Source organism: Vigna unguiculata, chromosome 8 (genome assembly GCF_004118075.2).
Source record: "Vigna unguiculata cultivar IT97K-499-35 chromosome 8, ASM411807v1, whole genome shotgun sequence".
In the NCBI taxonomy this organism is placed as follows: Eukaryota; Viridiplantae; Streptophyta; class Magnoliopsida; order Fabales; family Fabaceae; genus Vigna; species Vigna unguiculata.
In genome coordinates this window covers 35,636,181-35,654,738 of record NC_040286.1, presented here as the reverse complement: position 1 = coordinate 35,654,738, position 18,558 = coordinate 35,636,181, and the positions used below count along the sequence as shown (strand labels likewise).

Genomic DNA, 18,558 nt, shown 5'->3' with positions numbered 1-18,558 from the left:
TCGTTTTATATATATATATATATATATATATATATATATATATATATATATATATATTCTTAATAGTGTTTTATATATTATAATTTTTTATTTCATATAAAAATATGTAGATATGTTAACTAGAAAAACTGAATTAGTTTATTCAAAAATTCAAAACAAAAAAATAACCAATGCTTTAATTGCATCACAAGAAAGAGTTATGAATAAATTTATGAAAGTAGAGAAGAAATTATTTAGAATTAATTATTTGTTGTATATTGTAGATAAAACAATTATCACACATATTTTAGTGTTTTAATTCATTAGTTTAATATAATTATTTTTAGTAGTGTTTTAAATATTACAATTTTTTATTTAAAATAAATAAATATATATATATATATATATATATATATATGTCAACTAGAAAATTTGAATTAGTGTATACAAAAATTTGAATTAATTGTATCACAAAAAAGAGTTATAAATAAAATTATAAAAATAGAGAAAAAAATTATTTAGAATTGATTATTTTTTGTATATTGTAGATAAAACAATTGTCACACTTCAAAGTAGATTTGAATAATTTAAAATATATGAATATATTTTTAGTTTTTTATTTAGTTTAAAAAAATTAAAGTCACTAAATTGTATATTTCTGAAACAAAAATGTTTAAACCTTGAAAAATATTTAAAACATGAGAACGTGTTGGATATTAATGGATCTGATTTATTTTTAGACTTAAATATCTTAAGAAAAAGGATAGGTTTGAAAAATGATAAAGTAATTGACATTCTTAAATATTATTTTCTAGATGTATATATAGTTTATAGAACAACGTTAACCATTCTTGTGGTTTGATTTTGGATGAATGGTACTCTGAGGGAGATGTTACATTTATAGCCACGAGCATGGTGCATTTGGAGCTTTAATCATGTTACCATTATTTATGACTATTAATCACTTCTTGTTGTTTTCCTTTTCTTGGAGTATGGTCCACAAAATAATATGATGAAGTATGAGTTATATTTTCTTCATTTTCTAGGAAAATTATACTATGAATTCCCTTTTTTGACTCTCATTTTTTATTCTCTGACCTGATTTAGTGTGGATTATTGATTATTTCAAAAGAAAATATAGTGGTATATTAATCAATGACCCACACTAAGTCCCATCAAAGAATAAGATATAAGAGTCAAAAAATGAAAGTCATAATATCATTAGTTTTTTTATTTGTTTCAACTTTTTTTTGTTTGTTTTCTTGGAAGGTGTTCTAGATGCTAAGATAAAACAAGATAAAGTATGAGTTACATTTCCTTCATTTTTTTATTTGTTTCAACTTTTTTTTCTGTTTGTTTTCTTGGAAGGTGTTCTAGATGCTAAGATAAAACAAGATAAACAAGGAAAATGATTTTTTGACTACTAAATTTTAACAACTTTCTCTTACAACATAAGGTGACATCTTCTAAGTGATACACAGATTATAGAAAATTTTAATTTTTCAAAAGCACGCTTTATTTGTAGCATGTCAATCCAATAAGTAATTTAAGAGGAAGTAAAGTTAAACATTTCTTATATTAATCTTAATTGACATATATTTTATAATCTTAATAGAATTATAAATTTTTCATTAATACTTTATTCATTTTGACCCACGCATTCTTCTATTTTGATGCCTTCAAAATTCAGTTTATTATACAATATATATTTACATAATAAACTAAATTTAATTCTAAACCTATTTATTAATCTATATTTAAATTATCTAATTTATCAGTGATTAATGTATTATTTTAATTTATATTCCAATAATTTAATTTATTTTCAATTACTTAGTTACCTTACCTTTTTGATTAATTTATACTAATGTCATAATGTAGTAAAGCCTAATTGGTTTCATATATAGAATGATAGCTTATTTCAATTGGATTAATTTTGGATTAGGCTCGTGAATCTCAAATATTAAACACAAATGGTTCATCACAATTAAATGGAAAGAAATTATATATAAAAAAAATGAATAGAAGATACCAAGAACATATATAAAAAGCATATTTATTAATCATCAATTCCAACATAAATGTTTGTTGACAGAAGTTCAACAAACAATCTTATTATTCTGCTACAAAACTAGAAAAATCGAAGCATAATCCACCGTTTCTACCATTGAATGTTGTGGCTTAAAGTCTGAAAGAAGAAAAGAAAGGAAAAGCAATGTGAAGAAAAGCAAATGAATGAAAATATTAAGATGAATTATGTATAGGTGAAAAAAGAAGTCTTACTTTTCGCACTCAAAGTTCTTGGAGAAGAGAAAATCGACAGTGATTTTACAAGTTTTGCAAAGATTATTGGCTCTGTCTTTGTCTAGGTTAGGAACCTGAGATGCTGCTTCCTTAAGGCACTTACATGCAGCTTTTTTCTCTTTCTTTGTAGGTGACGATTCTATGATTTTCTTCAACCCTTCACAGCAAGGAGTTGCAGGGGTATCAGTTTTCTTGGTCAGAAAATCTACGCATGGCGCCACTAAGGTTTTCTCCTGGTCACAGGTTAAGCCCTTCGATGGCTCTTTCGCTGCAACTGTGAAGACTAACACAAGTAAAGTGAAGAATGATACAAACACAGGCTTCATTTTGATACACAGGTTTATCTCACTGATTCACTCTTGTGTTAATGGTTTTGGATGGATGGAACAGTGAGGGAGATGTTACATTTATAGCCACATGCATGGTGCATTTGGAGCTTTCATCACGTCACCTATTTATGACTATTAATCACGTTTTGTTCTTTTCTTTTTCTTGGAGTATGGTCCACAGATGAAGTATGAGTTACGCTTGATCCAAAATTCTTATTTTTTGACTTTTATTTTTTATGTTCTGATGTGATTTAGTGTAAGTCATTGATTAATGTTCGTATTATGATATTTTAACCCCACTTTTTTGACTCATTTTTAACTCACTACTTCAATCACTATTAGATCATCTATTTTGATTATTTGTAATGATGTGATATGATGACCTAATGGTGAGTTAAAAATGAATAAAAAAAATGAATTAAAGTATTATTGTCCTTAATGTATTACTACCATTTTCTTCAAAGAAATCAATGATCCATACTATATTACATCAGAGAATAAAAAATGAGAGTTAAATTATAATTCTCTCTTTTTTATGTTTCAAACTTTTTTGTTTGTTTTCTTGGAAGGAGTTCTAGATGTTCAAAACAAGACAAGACAAGATAATGAATGAATGTATTATGTTTGTATCTCATTTTGCTTTCATGAGGTTAGAATTATTTGTGGTTTTTTATTTTTATTTTTAATTTCTAACATTTATTGTTAATTTATAAAGTGAAAAGAATAACAAAGAAAAGAAATAAATTTTTAAAATATAATTAACAATACAAATATTTATTATTTCTTAATATAAGTATTAAAATTTTAACTAAAAGAATTTTCTAATTTTATCTTCTATGTAAGAGATTTTAAAAATTAAGATATGAGAGAAAACATTTTATTTAGCTTGTTGTAGGATGAATTGAAGAGAGTAAAAATGAGCGGAGAAAGTATGGTTATTTGGATGGAAGGAAAGATGAAGAGAAATAAGAAAATTTTTTGAAAATTTGTAAATGATTTCTTTGACATGATAAAATAAAGTTGTTTTAAAAATTATAAAATTTATTATAAAAAAAGTTATTTTCAAAATAAAAATATATTAAAATTAATTAATTTACAAAATATAATAATTTAATATGATTTTATTATATTTATTATTTTATTGATTTTTAATTATTTATCTTGTTTTGTGGGTACTTCTAGAAGGAGTAGGTGTGGACCACAATCCCCTCAAACTTTGTAAATTATAAATGTTTAATGTTAGTAAATAAACAAAATCAAATATAATAAAGAAAAATATTATTAAGATATTTTTTATTTTCTCTTTTATTATCTTTTAAGTTTTTTACATTTTGTATTCATCTTTCACGTTTAGACACGTGTTTTTGTTACTTTGTTATTGAAAAAAAGAAAAGTTAGACCAAAACTCATTATTTTTTATTCTCATTTTTTATATATTCTTAAAGAAAACAAAAGTAACTCTCTTGTCTCACTTGATAGTGAAATATTTTTTTAATATTTAACATTATTTTTTATCTCATGACCCTTTTTATATTCATTTCTTATGAATATAGAAGAACAAGTAATGTATTATGTGATTTTTTGTAACTGGTTTTTAGTTATAACTTGATTATCATAGTTTTTTTAGTAATTATTTCTATCAATTTTTGATTAGATTATGATAAATTCTTTTTTAAATAGGTATATTGATGAAAAACAAGTGAATAAATTTATTTTTTAAAAATGATAAAAGAGAAATTACCGGTGAAAATGAAAACAAGACAATATGATTGCTCATCGTATAACAATGAAACAAAAGCTTGTGAGAGCTTTTTGAATCTATCTATGCACATTAATAAAAATGGAAGATGAATATGTTGCAGATAATATGGTTATTTACATTGAAAAGAATATAACTGAAAAATTTAATTATGATTCAATTATTAATGAGTTCAAGAATATGAAAAAACGATGTGCAATCCTTTATATATGTGTAATTTCTTTCATAATTATAGTTTACTAAATTATATATTCATTTTTATTAAATTAGTAACAATAATATTAAATATATAAATTTTGAATGTATTATTTTGACTCTTCTATAAATCTTGACGAAGATCCGCCATTGATCTTTACCACATCCAGAGAAAACAAAAGAAAAAGTTAATGACAACAAAATTATTACATGTCAAAACCATTGAAACAAATAAAAAAATTAATAAAATGTCAATAAGTGTAAAATTGATCTTTTAGTTTAATTTTTGTCTCAATTTGATCATGATTTTTTAAAAGTGATTCTATTTGGGTATTGCCATTAGTTGTTCATAAACTATGTTAAAGTCAGTATCACATGTCAATTTGTGATTTTTTAGAATTTAATACCGTTTATGGAAAACTAACCGAAAAAGATCAAATTAAATTTAAAAAATTGAAACCAAATTGAGACAAAAATCAATTGGAGGACCCATTTCATATTTCTTAACAAAATCAAGGACCAAAGTAATACTTTAACCATAAAACAAGTAACAAAACGTAACTCATACTTTGTCATATTATTTTGTGATTTTGTGGACCATATTCCAAGAACAAGAAAGGAAAAGAACAAGAAGTGATTAATAGTCATAAACAATGGTCACGTGATAAAAGCTCAAAATGTACCATGTATGTGACTATAAATATGCAACATCTCCCTCAACGTTTCATCCATCCAAAATCAAAACACGAGTGAATCATTAAGATAATCCTTTGTGTCAAAATGAAGTCTGTGTTTGTATCATTCTTCACTCTACTAGTTGTGTTAGTTTTCACAGTTGCGGCCAAAGAGGCATCGAAGGGCTTAACCTGTGACCAGGAAAAATCCTTAGTGGCGCCATGCTTAGATTTTCTGACCAAGAAAACTGATACTCCTTCAACTCCTTGCTGCCAAGGATTGACCAAACTCATAGAATCGACACCAACAAAGGAAGAAAAAAAAGCTGCATGTAAGTGCCTTAAGGAAGGAGCATCTCAGGTTCCTAACCTAGACAAAGACAGAGTCAATAATCTTTGCAAAACTTGTAAAATCAGTGTCCATTTTCTCTTCTCCAAGGACTTGGAGTGCGAAAAGTAAGACTTCTTTTTTCACCTATACATAGTTCATCTTAATATTTTCATTCATTTGCTTTTCTTCACATTGCTTTTCCTTTCTTTTCTTCTTTCAGACTTTAAGCCACAACATTCAATGGTAGCAACGGTGGATTATGCTTCGATTTTTCTATTTTTGTAACAGAATAATTAGATTGTTTGTTGAACTTCTCTCAACAAACATTTATGTTGGAATTGGTGATTAATAAATGTGCTTTTTATATATGTTCTTGGTATTTTTTATTCAGTTTTTTTATATAATTTATTTCCATTTAATTATGTGAACCATTTCTATTTAATATTCGAGATTCATGTTACAAGTAAGTTTTAAGTATAATTCAATCCCACAAAACTGGTCTTATTTCTAGTCGACTTCCAACACACCCCCCATACGCTAAGGTATATTCATCTCGTGGCGTGAACAAAAAATTAGTGGGTGGTCCATTAGTGGCCCGATATCGGATGAAACAAAATATCCAACAAAACTCGTTATAATAGACTCTAATTTAACTCTAATACCATAATAGAAATAACTTTTAAGTCTAAGTAAGTTAGGCTTAAAACTTACTTCTAATAATTCATGAGCCTAATCCAAATAAATCCAATCTAAATAAACTGTCATTTTATTGATGACTAGTTGGGCTTTATTACATGATTACATTAGTATATATTAATAATACTTTCCACGATATGTCGAGCATATTTGTGAAGAAAAATATGTAATTCAACTATATATTTCTTTTACAATCGATTAAAAAAACATAAATTAATCAATTATATAAAAATCTATAATCAATTATGATTTTTTAATACCTATGGTTACAAATATAAAATGTAAAAAACATTTAATAATTTTAAATTATTATATCACTAATATTTTATTAGTATGTTTTTATATTTTAATAAAATAAAAATATGAAAATAATGAATAAAATCAAGTATTTTAATTTAATATTTCATTATTATATGTTTTCTATTACATAAATAAATAATTAAAATTAAAATACAAAAAGGACAAGTAAATTCATCATATAATCCAAACACAAAACATTTTCTCGTTATCTTAATTTTTCTCATCTCTTACATAAAAGGTAAAATCAGAAAAATCTTTTAGTGAAACTTTTTAACACTTATATTAACAAATAATTAATATTTATATTTTTAATTATTTTTTTCAAAATTATTTACTTTTTTGTTATTATTTTCACTTTACTTCGTCTTCACCACGTTTACAAATTTAATAACAATAAATGTGAGAAGTTAAAAAATTAAAACAATCATAAATTCTAACATTAAAAAAGAAAAATGGGGTTCCTTAATTATAAACAAGTTAGATAATATAAATGTAGATAAATAAAGAAGATCATAAAAATTAACACACACAAAAACACACACACACACATCATATATATATATATATATATATATATATATATATATATGTAATATTTTTTAATTAATTACTTTCTCGTTTTTTAAGCATTTGTGGATATCAAACATTTATTTATTTATTCAAAAAAAAAAGTTGATATAGCTTCACTAATTATATTATTGGTATAAAATATATTAAGTTTTATACTTATAGAGTCATACAACAAAAAGAAAAATACAATTTTTTTTACAAATAAGAAATGAACCGAGTATCCAGTGAGGCTAGGATTAACGACCGACTATTGTACTTTCTATTAATAATTTTGGAAATCCCATATATATTTTGACTTAAATTAGATCGATTTTTTTTAATCTTTATCTCTCCAATTCCATTGACACCCGAGAATATTCTTCTAATTTTTTGTATAAAATTTTATATCCAATCTGAAGTTCTTTTATCTTCTTGTATATTCTCAAAGTATATTGTTGGTTGTAGAAACCAAATAGAATCATGACTTTGAGTTATACTAAGTTTAAAACCAAGCGAATTTATTTTTTGTCCTATAATTTTCCTACATAACATCACAAAGTTCATTGCAAGTAAGTCAACATGTAGCATGTTAAAGCTCTGAGACTAGTGTAATGTACAAGTCCAAGTTATTCTCGACCATGACAACAAGGGACCTTTCCCTAGTCGAATACATGTCAGACTACTAAGCCAACATGAACCCACTCTCTACCTATTCAACCAAGATGACATCGCACTAAATATATTAGTCACAATGATCCATAATCAATTATGATAATTCAAGATTAACAGGAAATTAGGTCACGTGACCTAAACCCATTTAGGTAAGGACCTATGAACAAGAATATAATTAACACATTTTACGAGATATGTTAATTAGTTTATTAATTATCGTACTTACTATTTACTGACGTACTTGACTAACTTTAGCATCAAAATATCTTTTGTAGACACAACTTTTATTTGATTAAGAAAGGACGAATATCCTTGAAGTTGAAGGCTTTGAGTGTTGTAAGTTCTTTTGAAAGTCTTTGTAGGATATAATTCGGTTATTTAAGAATAATTTTTTTAGATCAAAATAACCGATAATCTTTAGTGAAGTTTTTCTTATTAAATTAATTATTTGTATATGAATATTAATGACTTCTTATTTTTCTATTGGAGTGTGGTCCACATATACGTTGCATTTTGTTTTCGGTGGTCTATCTATCAAAGCGGTTAAAAGAATAAAAAGTGGAATTACATCTTTCCGTTGGACTCGTTTTTTATTACCGTTGAAAATCGTTTCGCTTATTTATCTATTAACTAATTTGTCTTAAAAAAATATCAAAACATTAAAATCATACATCATAATTAAATTCAAAGAGACTGGGAAGAAATGGATACCACCAACAACATATATAAATGTATTCAATAATCATTACTTTCAATACAAATGTCTCTTCCACACAAGTTGAGTAAATAATCTTATTTTTTTCATGAAAATAAAAGGAAGTTCCAAGCATAATCCACCATATTCAATGTCTCATTTCATCCTCAAACTCTTACTCAGAGAGAGATGCTGAGAAAAAAAATGTCAGTAAAAACAAATGAATTATGTTGGTGAGTATGTATAAATTAAGAAAATATATAAAAAAAGATATTCTTACTTGGTACAATTGATGTCTTTGGAGATGGGAAAATCCACATTAACTTTACATAGTTTTGGAAGTTGAATGGCTTTATCTTTGTCTAGGTTAGGAATTTCATCAGACGATGCCTTGAGACACTCACATGCCTCACGAAGTTCAGGTTTCGTAGGTGCTGAAACTTTTACATTGCTCACCGCATTACAACAAGCAGTTGAAGGGCTATTTTCATTCAAGGTGAGAAAAGGTAAGCATGTTATCAGTGAGAGTTTTGCCTTCAAACAGCTAAAGCCATTTACTGGCTTCATGGCTCCAACTATGAGAAGTAACACAACTGTCAAACAAAAAACTGATGCAGATACCCTCTTCATTTTCACACTCTGCTTTACCTCTATGATTCACTTCTATTTTTGATTTTGATTTGGATGGATGTAATGCTCTCCAAGATGTTACATTTATAGTAATTTGTGACCTATGTTTACGTTAATAACTGAATTAAATATATATATATATATATATATATATATAATTAATAAATTTATAATTAAAAATAATATTAAAATTAATAAATTATATAAGATTAAATGACTTATGATTCCAAATTTGTTATTAGTATTTCAACTCTTAACTCATGTTCGGATACATCTACTTTAGAAACTTATCATATATATTATCTAAGAGATATTATAAGATGACATTTTTCTTCCTCTAGAATAAGATGATGACTTTTCAACCAAAATCAAACAAATTTTTAAGTAAACTTTATTTAAAATACAATTAATAAAAATAATTGTTTGAAAAAGCTAATTTGTTGAAATTATTTACCAACAAAACTAAGGATGTGTTTTTCAAATCAATAAGATCAATTTATATATTAATTTCTGTAAAAGTTAAAATTTAGATAACTAATATTAGAGACTAAATTAAAATCTAATTCACACAATAATTATATTTGTTTATACATAATACAAACAACTTTAGATATTAATAATTTTTATTTTATAAATTAGTATTTATAATGATCGATTATTTGTAATATCAAAAGTTAGTTGTTATTTAATGTTTTTCTCGTTGATTAGGGTAACACACCAACAATACATTAGATAATTAAAATTTCTTAGAACCTTCCTCTAAATTTTCTTTTGCTCTTTCTCTTTCTCTTACATTTTTTTTCTTTCTCTCTCCCCCTCTCCATCTTTCTCTCTTATTAATTAATTAATTAGTTAATTAATGAATAAGTTAATTAACTAATTAGTTAATTAATAAATAAGTTAATTAATTAATTAGTTAATTAATGAATAAGTTAATTAATTAATTAGTATAGTTATGATTACACTCATTAATTGCAATTTTATCTTATCTGATTTTTTTTTCTTCTTATCTTCAGAAGATACCTTAAAAATACATTTTTTAATATATATATATATATATATTAATATTAGTATTTTTTTAGTCAATTAACTTTTTTGATTAATATATCCTTTTTTAAATTTTGTTTTCTTCTTATTTATGTTTATCATTATTTAATTTTACTTATTCACAATATTTCTTAAAAATTACTCTATTTGCTTTTCAATATTAAGACTTTATCTAGACAAAATACAAAACATTTATTTTGATATATGAATTTAATCACAAAGTTAAAGTCTAATATTTTCTAACTCTTGTTTTGATGAGGTATAGGTAAAATAATATAATTATTTAAAAATAAAAATGTTAGAATTAAAGTTCACTCCTTAAAATAGTATCAAAGTTTCTACAAAATCTATCGAAATTTGTTGTTTGAATAACGTATAAGACCATTGATTAATATTATAGACTTATGCTCAAGATGTATATCATACAACAAATTAGTAAATGTGTTGGAGATATCAAGTGGTAAAACCATAGATCATAATTAAATACCAAGAGACTCTATGAAGAAATGAATACCAACAAAATAAATATCTATTCAATAATCATTTACTTTCGATACAAATGCATCTGTGGAACAAGTTAAGTAAACATTCTTATTTTTTTCCATGAGAAAGAAAGGAAGTTCCAAGCATAAATCCAACATTTTCAATGTCCCATTTCATCCTGAAATTCTTGCTAAAGAAGAGATCCTGAAAAAAGATATAAACAAATATTTATAAATGAATGAGGGCTATGAGTTTGTATAAATTAATAAATAAATATATATATATATATATATATATATATAAAGAATTCTTACTTGCTACAATCAATGTCTTTGGAGATGGAAAAACCCACATCAACGTTACATAATTTAGGAAGTTGAACAGCTTTGTCTTTGTTTAGATTAGGAGTTTCATTGGCGGTTGCCTTAAGACAGTCACATGCCTCACGAAGTTCAGGTTTTGTAGATGCGGAAGCTCTCACATTCCTCACCGCATTACAACAAACACTTGATGGACTTTCTTGATTCGTGGTAAGAAAAGGTAAGCATGTCAGCAATGAGAGTTTTGCCTGCACACAGCTGAACCCACTCACTGGTTTCATGGCTGCAATTGTGACGAGTAGCACAACTGCCAAACCTAAAACTGATGTAGATACTCTCTTCATTTTCACACTCTGTTTTTTTCTCAATGATTCACTGTTGTTTTTGATTTGGAATTGGATGATGAAACACAAGGGAAGATGTTATATTTATAGTGTTGTGAACTCTGTTTACATTACCATTATTCACTCAAATAAATGATTCTCTTAAAAAAAATTATTACTTATAAATTTTTTTAATTAGAAATAATACCCAAATCTCTTATATTCAAGTGACAAGTGATTTCAAATTTATTATTAGTGTCCCAACTCTTACCTCACTCATTCATCCGAATATATCTACTTAACAAACTTACCATATATATTATCTGGGAGATATTATAAGAAAACATTTTCCATAAAAGATGGTTTCTTTAAAATAAAATTACGATTTTTCAAGTGAAATTAATTAGATTTTTAAGTAAAATTTATTTAAAAAATAATTGAACAAAAATAAGCTAATCTTTCGAAATTATTTATCAACAAAACTCAGGATGTATTTTTAAAATATGATATGATATTATGAAATTATAGGACAACCATTTTTTTAAAGATGGTTTCTTTAAAATAAAATTACGATAACAAAATTTATAGATAACATACCAGCAATATTTTAGATAATTAAAATTTCATAAAACCCTTCTTCCAAATTTAGATAAGAATCTTACATTAACGACTGAATTAAACATATAAAGAAACAAAATTAATAAATGATTTTTTTAACATTGTTTAATGAGAGAAATAATTTTTTTAAAAGAAAATTAATTATTTAAAGAAAAAACTCAATAAATTTATTACTTTTAAAAAAAATTAATTAAAAATAATACCAAAATCTCTTATACGAGTGACCTATGATTTAAAATTTATTATTGAAATCTCGACTCTTATCTCATAGGTCATTATACATCACTTTAATAAAATATCTCATTAATAACCCATTTTAGTAATCAAAAGTTGTTACTTACTATAGTGACAAATTTAGATACCAATTTATAAAATTAAAATTATTGGTTATTAAAATAGTTAATATTATAAATAAAAAATTATAATTGGTCACTAAATTAGTCACTAATTAATTAGAGACTAATTTAGTAACTAAGTCATTTTGTTAGCCAAAACCTAGGTAGCTAATGTTTATTAACCAATTTCCTTTAGTAACTAAAACCATGGTAACTAATTTTAAAAACCAATTTAGTGATCGATTATAATATTTATTCATAATAGTAACTATTTTAGTAATCAATAATTTTTACTTTGTAAATTGGTATCTAAATTAGTCATTATAGTAACTGACAACTTTTGGTCACTTAAATTGATTACTAATGAGACATTTTCTTGTAGTACATCTTCTTGAGAAACTTATCATATATATATATATATATATATATATATATATATATATATATATATATATATATGAATTAGAATGTGATAAACCAATATAATAATAAAATATAAATTTAAAGAAAAGATTTGTGCATAGCTTGAGATAAATGAAATAAAATATAAATTTAAAGAAAGGATATGTGCATAAGTAAATGAAATCAAAGAAATAAATAAGTTATATGTAATTAGAGATAAATTAAAGTACTAGTAATTAAAGATAAATTAGTTTTTACTCCTTAAACTTTTATACGAAATTGAAATTCATCTTTATTCATAACTTTCATATATTTTAATTCATAAATTTAAAAGATGAACAAAATACCCCAAGAGTACATAGCCTGAAAGCTAGTGGGATTACACCACTAAGGTACCCCTTAACATACACAACCCATTTGAGTACATGTGAACCCATTAGGATGACACATGCTGATATCATACTAGTACGCCAAGTTAGTATAACCATCATTCAAAAAAAGTAAATCCAAAATTAATTAACTCATTCCAATTAGCAGGTAATTAGGTAAACTGAACCAAAGTCCAACTAGATAAGACCCATGAATCTTAATATAAATAATACACTTTAAGAAATACATGTTACATTTTTTCTTTCTAACATTGATTCTTAATATCTCGGACTCAGTTTGGGATGAGACACTTCCCCTCTTTTATTCTCTTACCTTAATTATTAATATTTAGTTATTTGTAATAAATATCAAAATGACCTACAACATATGTACATGAATACAAAATTAAATAAAGATAAAATAAAAAAAATAGTTAAAAAAAACAAATAAACATAATTATATTTTTAACTAATCAACTAATGTCAGATTGTGTTTGATTAGAATACTTAGCAATGAAACCCCCAGGTGTTAACGGGGTTTCTGAAACACCCAAATCATATTAGGGTTTTGTAAATCCCAAATAAACTGCGCTAGTTCCAAAGTTGTTAGAAATCTCAAATAATATGTTAACCACGATGATTATTTTAGGAAAATTCTTAGGTAAAGTTATTTCTCAGAGTTAAAATTATCAGAAATGCTAAAAATAACTCCGATTAAAAATAATTATGTTTTTTTAGTGTAATTTAGTCGCAACATCAGATTTTAAACATTTACTTTTATGAACTAAGACCGCTTAATCTCTACAATTACATAATTAAATTTAGGAAGTATCGTTTCTAATTCCACAATCATAATCACTTTTTTTTTTTTTAATAAATGACACTTTTTATTTAACTGCTAAAATATATTACAAAACTATACAACAAACTACCTAGTCAAAATTAGTACATATTTTTCACTATTTCTTAACACGAACGAGGAGGTAGCAACGGAACAACATTGAAGTTACACTAGGAAACATTGGATTCTTTCTGATAATATGCACACGATTCACATAAACTCCTGTTATAAAATAATTGTTTGTATAACACATATTTTAAGAAGGACTTTAGCTTTTACAAATAGCATTTACTTTACAAAATCCATGAATTACATCATACTATCAATTTATTCGTCACATCATTAATAACAATCACACTTATTATAAAAGGTTCATATATATATATATATATATATATATATATATATATATATATATATATATATATATATATATATATATATATATATATATATTGTAAAACTCCTTTTAAAATTAAAACAGAATCCCCTCCTCTTGTACACATGCTCAAAACTCTTTTTCCTTGTTCCGGTTCATCTAAATCTCCTTCTTCCAATCTCACCTCTATTTTCATCTCTTATTTGATTAGAGTAAACCTTTGGAGTCATCTCGAAAAGCTATTCCATTCTATCCGATGAACTTCATGAGTAGAGCAAGTTTCCATTCTACCTCTTTTTTCAAGAATTACAACTTGAAAATGGTATTCTTGTAGGTGTAATTAGGTTTTGTAGGAATACGTGGGAAGGTGTGAAAGAACTTTTTTCTTTAAAGTGATGAGAGCTAATTTTAGCTATTTTATGTTGATTTTTGTTTTTAATTTTTGGTTGTGTAATAAATTTGTGTTTTTGAACCTCAAATTGCATTGTTTCTTTAAGTTGAGTGGCTAAGTTGTATAAAACATGTTAATAGTAAAATTTGATAAATTGGTACATTGGGATGACTTGAAATTTGTGAATTTTTCAACTCTGAGTCATCTCGAAAACATTTGAATTCCTGCTTCATTAATCGTTAGATCAAGTTGAAAGTTTTACCGCAGGTCCTCAATATATAATGCATTGTTATTACCGTTATGATCTTTTTTTGAAAGTTGATAAGCCAACTAATTTTGATTATTTTGTTTAGATGGATGAATCTCAAACATTAAAATAATAAGGAATACCAACAAAAGAAATATCTATTCAATAATCATTGCTTTCGATACAAATGCCTTTGTGGAACAAGTTCAGTAAATAATCTTATTTTTCTCATGAAAAAGAAAGTAAGTTCTAAACATAATCCAACATTTTCAATGTCCCATGTCATCCTCAAACTCTTGCTCAAAGAGAGATCCTAAAAAAAATGTGAACAAATATATATATAAATGAATAAGCGATATGAGTATGTATAAATTAAGAAAAAAATATATAAAAAAAGAATTCTTACGTGTTAAAGTCGATGTCCTTGGAAATGGGAAAACCCACATCAACGTTACATAATTTAGGAAGTTGAACAACTTTGTCTTTGTTTAGGTTAGGAGTTTTATTGGCGGTTGCCTTAAGACACTCACATGCCTCACGAAGTTCAGGTTTTGTACGTGCTGAAGCTCTCACAACACTCACCCCATTACAACAAGCACTTGATGGGCTCTGCTGATTCGTGGTGAGAAAAGGTAAGCATGTTAGCAATGAGAGCTTTGCCTGCACACAGCTAAACCCATTCACTGGTTTCATGGCTGCAACTGTCATGAGTAACATAATTGCCAAACCAAAAACTGATGTAGACACTCTCTTCATTGTCACAATGTGTTTTATCTCAATGATTCACTGTTATTTTTGATTTGGATGATGGAACACTTTGAAAGATGTTATATTTATAGTGTTGTGAGCTTTATTCATGATAGTATTGTTCACTAATATAAATTATTCTCTTAAAGAAAAATTAAATATGTAAAGAAACAAATTAATACATTTTTATTTTTTAAAATCTTTAATTAAAAATAATACCAAAATCTCTTATATACAGGTAATTTTTGATTTCAAATTTATTATTAGTATCTCAGCTCTTAACTTATTGGTCGAGTAGATATACTTGAGAAGCTTATCATATATTATCAAAGAGATATTATAAGACAACTTTTTTTCATAAAAATGGTTCCTTTAAAATAAAATTACGATTTTTCAAGTAAAACTAAATAAATTTTAAGTAAAACTTATTTATATTACAATTAAATAAAAAGAATATAAAAAGCTAATTTTTAGAAATTATTTATCAATAAAAGTCAGGATGTATTTTTAAATATGATATTATGAAATTATAAGACAACTATTTTTTTTAAAAAATGATTCTTTAAAATAAAATTACGATAACAAAAATTTATAGATAAAATACCAGCAATACTTTAGATAATTAAAATTTCATAGAACCCTCTACCAAATTTAGATAAGAATCTTACATTAATGACTAAGAATCTTACATTAATGACCGGGTTAAAATATAAAGAAAAAAATTAATAAATGATTTTTTTAACATTGTCATATGAGAGAAATAATTTTTTAAAGAAAAAGCTTAACTACTTTATTACTTTTAAAATATTTTAATTGAAAAGAATACAAAAATCTCTGATATATATATATATATATATATATATATATATATATATATATATATATATATATATATATATATATATATATATATATATATTATCTAAGAGATATTATAAGACAATGTTTTCATAAAAGATGGTTCTTTACAATAAAATTACGATTTTTCAAGTAAAATTAAACAAAATTTTAAGTAAAATTTATTTAAAATATAAATTAAATAAAACCAATATAAAAAAGCTATTTTTTAAAAATTATTTGCCAACAAAACTGAGATGTGTTTTTCAATGATAATTTATATACCACCCAAACAAATATAAAGAGTATAAAATAATACTAAAAAATTAATTTTACTTTATTTTTTTATATTTTATATTTATTTGGATTATAAAAGGACGATGTTAAAAAAAATCAGAGCAAGAATTTTAAAATGATCATATATGAATTAGAATGTTATAATTCAATATAATAATAAAAAGGATTAAATATGTTTTTGTTCCCTTAACTTTTAGTTAATTTTGGAATTAGTTTATTTCGAAACTTTGAACCAATGTAGTCCTTCATTTTTTGAAATACGTGAATTTAGTCATTTTAATCAAATTTTGTTAAGTTTATTTGACATTTCAAGCGCGTTTCAATATAGTATTTGACTTAACATTAAAACAAAAATGTGTCAAACAGTATAAACAACTCAAATACAATCCTGAAATGCGTACGAAACATCAAATAAATATAATGAAATTTGATTAAAAGGACTAAATTTACATATTTCGAAAGATGAAGGACTAAATTGGTCCATAGTTTCGAAATTGACAAATTCCAAAATCCACTGAAAGTTAAGGGACCAAAAACATATTTAGCCCTAATAAAAATGTAAATATCAAGAAAGATTCGTGCGTGCGTGATAAATGAAATAAAATAAATAAATATGAGTTATATTTAATTGGAGATAAATTAAAGTACTATCGAGTAATTTGAGATAAATTATATGAAATAAATAATTACGATGAGTGTGAAAGTAGAGATAAATTGAGTAGGGTTATAAATGTTTTTATTCTTTTAACTTTTGTATGAAATTGAAATTCATTCTTATCCAAAATTTCATATATTTTAATTTCTAAACTTTAAAAATAAATAGATATACACAGACAAATATCCCAAGAGTACACATCTTGAGGGCTAGTGGGGTTACACGACCAAGGTATCCTTTAATATACACAGCCCAACCGAATACATGTCGACCCTGAAGGATGGCACGTATTCGGATCATATCTATATGTCAAGTCAGTATAATCATCATCCCAAAAAAGATAAATTCAAGGTTAATTAACTCAGTCTGATGAGTAGGTAATTAGGTCAATTGAACCAAAGCCCAACTAAGTTAGGCTCATGAACTCTAATATAAAGGACACACTTTATTTACAAATGACACATTACATTCTTTCTGACATTAATTCATAATACCTCATATTGACTTTGGTATTGAAGTGTCTTTTGAAGACATCTTCCCCCTCTTTTGTTCATGACCACCAGACTACTTTGACCTCATAAGAACAATTCTTAAACTTAAAAATAAGAGATATAATTCTTTTAACTCAATTATTAATATTCTTTTATAACAATTCTAAGTGTTATTAATGATGTGATAAATAAATTGATAGTATGATGTAATTGATGGATTTTGTGATGGTCTTTTATAACAAAGTTCAATATCACAAATATTTTTATCAAAGTTTGATCATTGACACCATAAATTTGAAATAGTAGTATTCTAAATTTTCAATGATCAAAGAGAATTAACCCTGAAAATGTCTAAAAACATGTTAGTGAACCAAGAAGGAGTCATAATTAATGAGTTGGGATGATGTTAACATAAAGGTGTTGTGTATGAGAATAGGCAATATTTGGGTTTAAAGTGGCACTCTTAGTTTTCGGTGGTTTATCTATCACAATGGTGTATTCTAGTTAAGAATGATTAATATGCATCGAATTTTATAAAATTATATATTTAAGTGTAATATTAAATAAAATCTGACCTAATAATCATTCATTCATTCAATTTTATTTTATTTTATTTAAAAGAAAAAATGTCCATAAATATTTTACAGTGTGTTTAATGTTTTATT

At 25.0% G+C, this 18,558-nt stretch overlaps 5 protein-coding genes across 5 annotated transcripts; 1 reads left to right on the top strand and 4 right to left on the bottom strand.

Moving 5' to 3' along the window:
- Positions 1–2,019: 2,019 nt before the first annotated feature.
- Positions 2,020–2,670, bottom strand: LOC114195501 (non-specific lipid-transfer protein A-like). The gene is made up of 2 exons (XM_028085992.1): positions 2,263–2,670; positions 2,020–2,167 (listed from the first exon to the last, which is right to left on the bottom strand). Exons 1-2 carry the CDS (start codon positions 2,607–2,609, stop codon positions 2,161–2,163), a joined length of 354 nt encoding a protein of 117 aa, XP_027941793.1. The 5' UTR covers positions 2,610–2,670; the 3' UTR covers positions 2,020–2,160.
- Positions 2,671–5,281: 2,611 nt separating this feature from the next.
- LOC114195551 (non-specific lipid-transfer protein A-like) lies at positions 5,282–5,939 on the top strand. The gene is made up of 2 exons (XM_028086059.1): positions 5,282–5,696; positions 5,792–5,939. The coding sequence occupies exons 1-2, from the start codon at positions 5,347–5,349 to the stop codon at positions 5,796–5,798; spliced, it is 357 nt and encodes a 118-aa protein (XP_027941860.1). The 5' UTR covers positions 5,282–5,346; the 3' UTR covers positions 5,799–5,939.
- A 2,602-nt stretch (positions 5,940–8,541) lies between these two features.
- LOC114193180 (non-specific lipid-transfer protein A-like) lies at positions 8,542–9,148 on the bottom strand. The gene is made up of 2 exons (XM_028082893.1): positions 8,763–9,148; positions 8,542–8,674 (listed from the first exon to the last, which is right to left on the bottom strand). The coding sequence occupies exons 1-2, from the start codon at positions 9,110–9,112 to the stop codon at positions 8,662–8,664; spliced, it is 363 nt and encodes a 120-aa protein (XP_027938694.1). The 5' UTR covers positions 9,113–9,148; the 3' UTR covers positions 8,542–8,661.
- Positions 9,149–10,815: 1,667 nt separating this feature from the next.
- Positions 10,816–11,306, bottom strand: LOC114195166 (non-specific lipid-transfer protein A-like). Its single transcript, XM_028085556.1, has 2 exons — positions 10,957–11,306; positions 10,816–10,846 (listed from the first exon to the last, which is right to left on the bottom strand). Exons 1-2 carry the CDS (start codon positions 11,304–11,306, stop codon positions 10,816–10,818), a joined length of 381 nt encoding a protein of 126 aa, XP_027941357.1.
- A 3,962-nt stretch (positions 11,307–15,268) lies between these two features.
- On the bottom strand, positions 15,269–15,622 carry LOC114195165 (non-specific lipid-transfer protein A-like). The gene has a single exon (XM_028085555.1). It carries the CDS (start codon positions 15,620–15,622, stop codon positions 15,269–15,271), a length of 354 nt encoding a protein of 117 aa, XP_027941356.1.
- Positions 15,623–18,558: the final 2,936 nt, after the last annotated feature.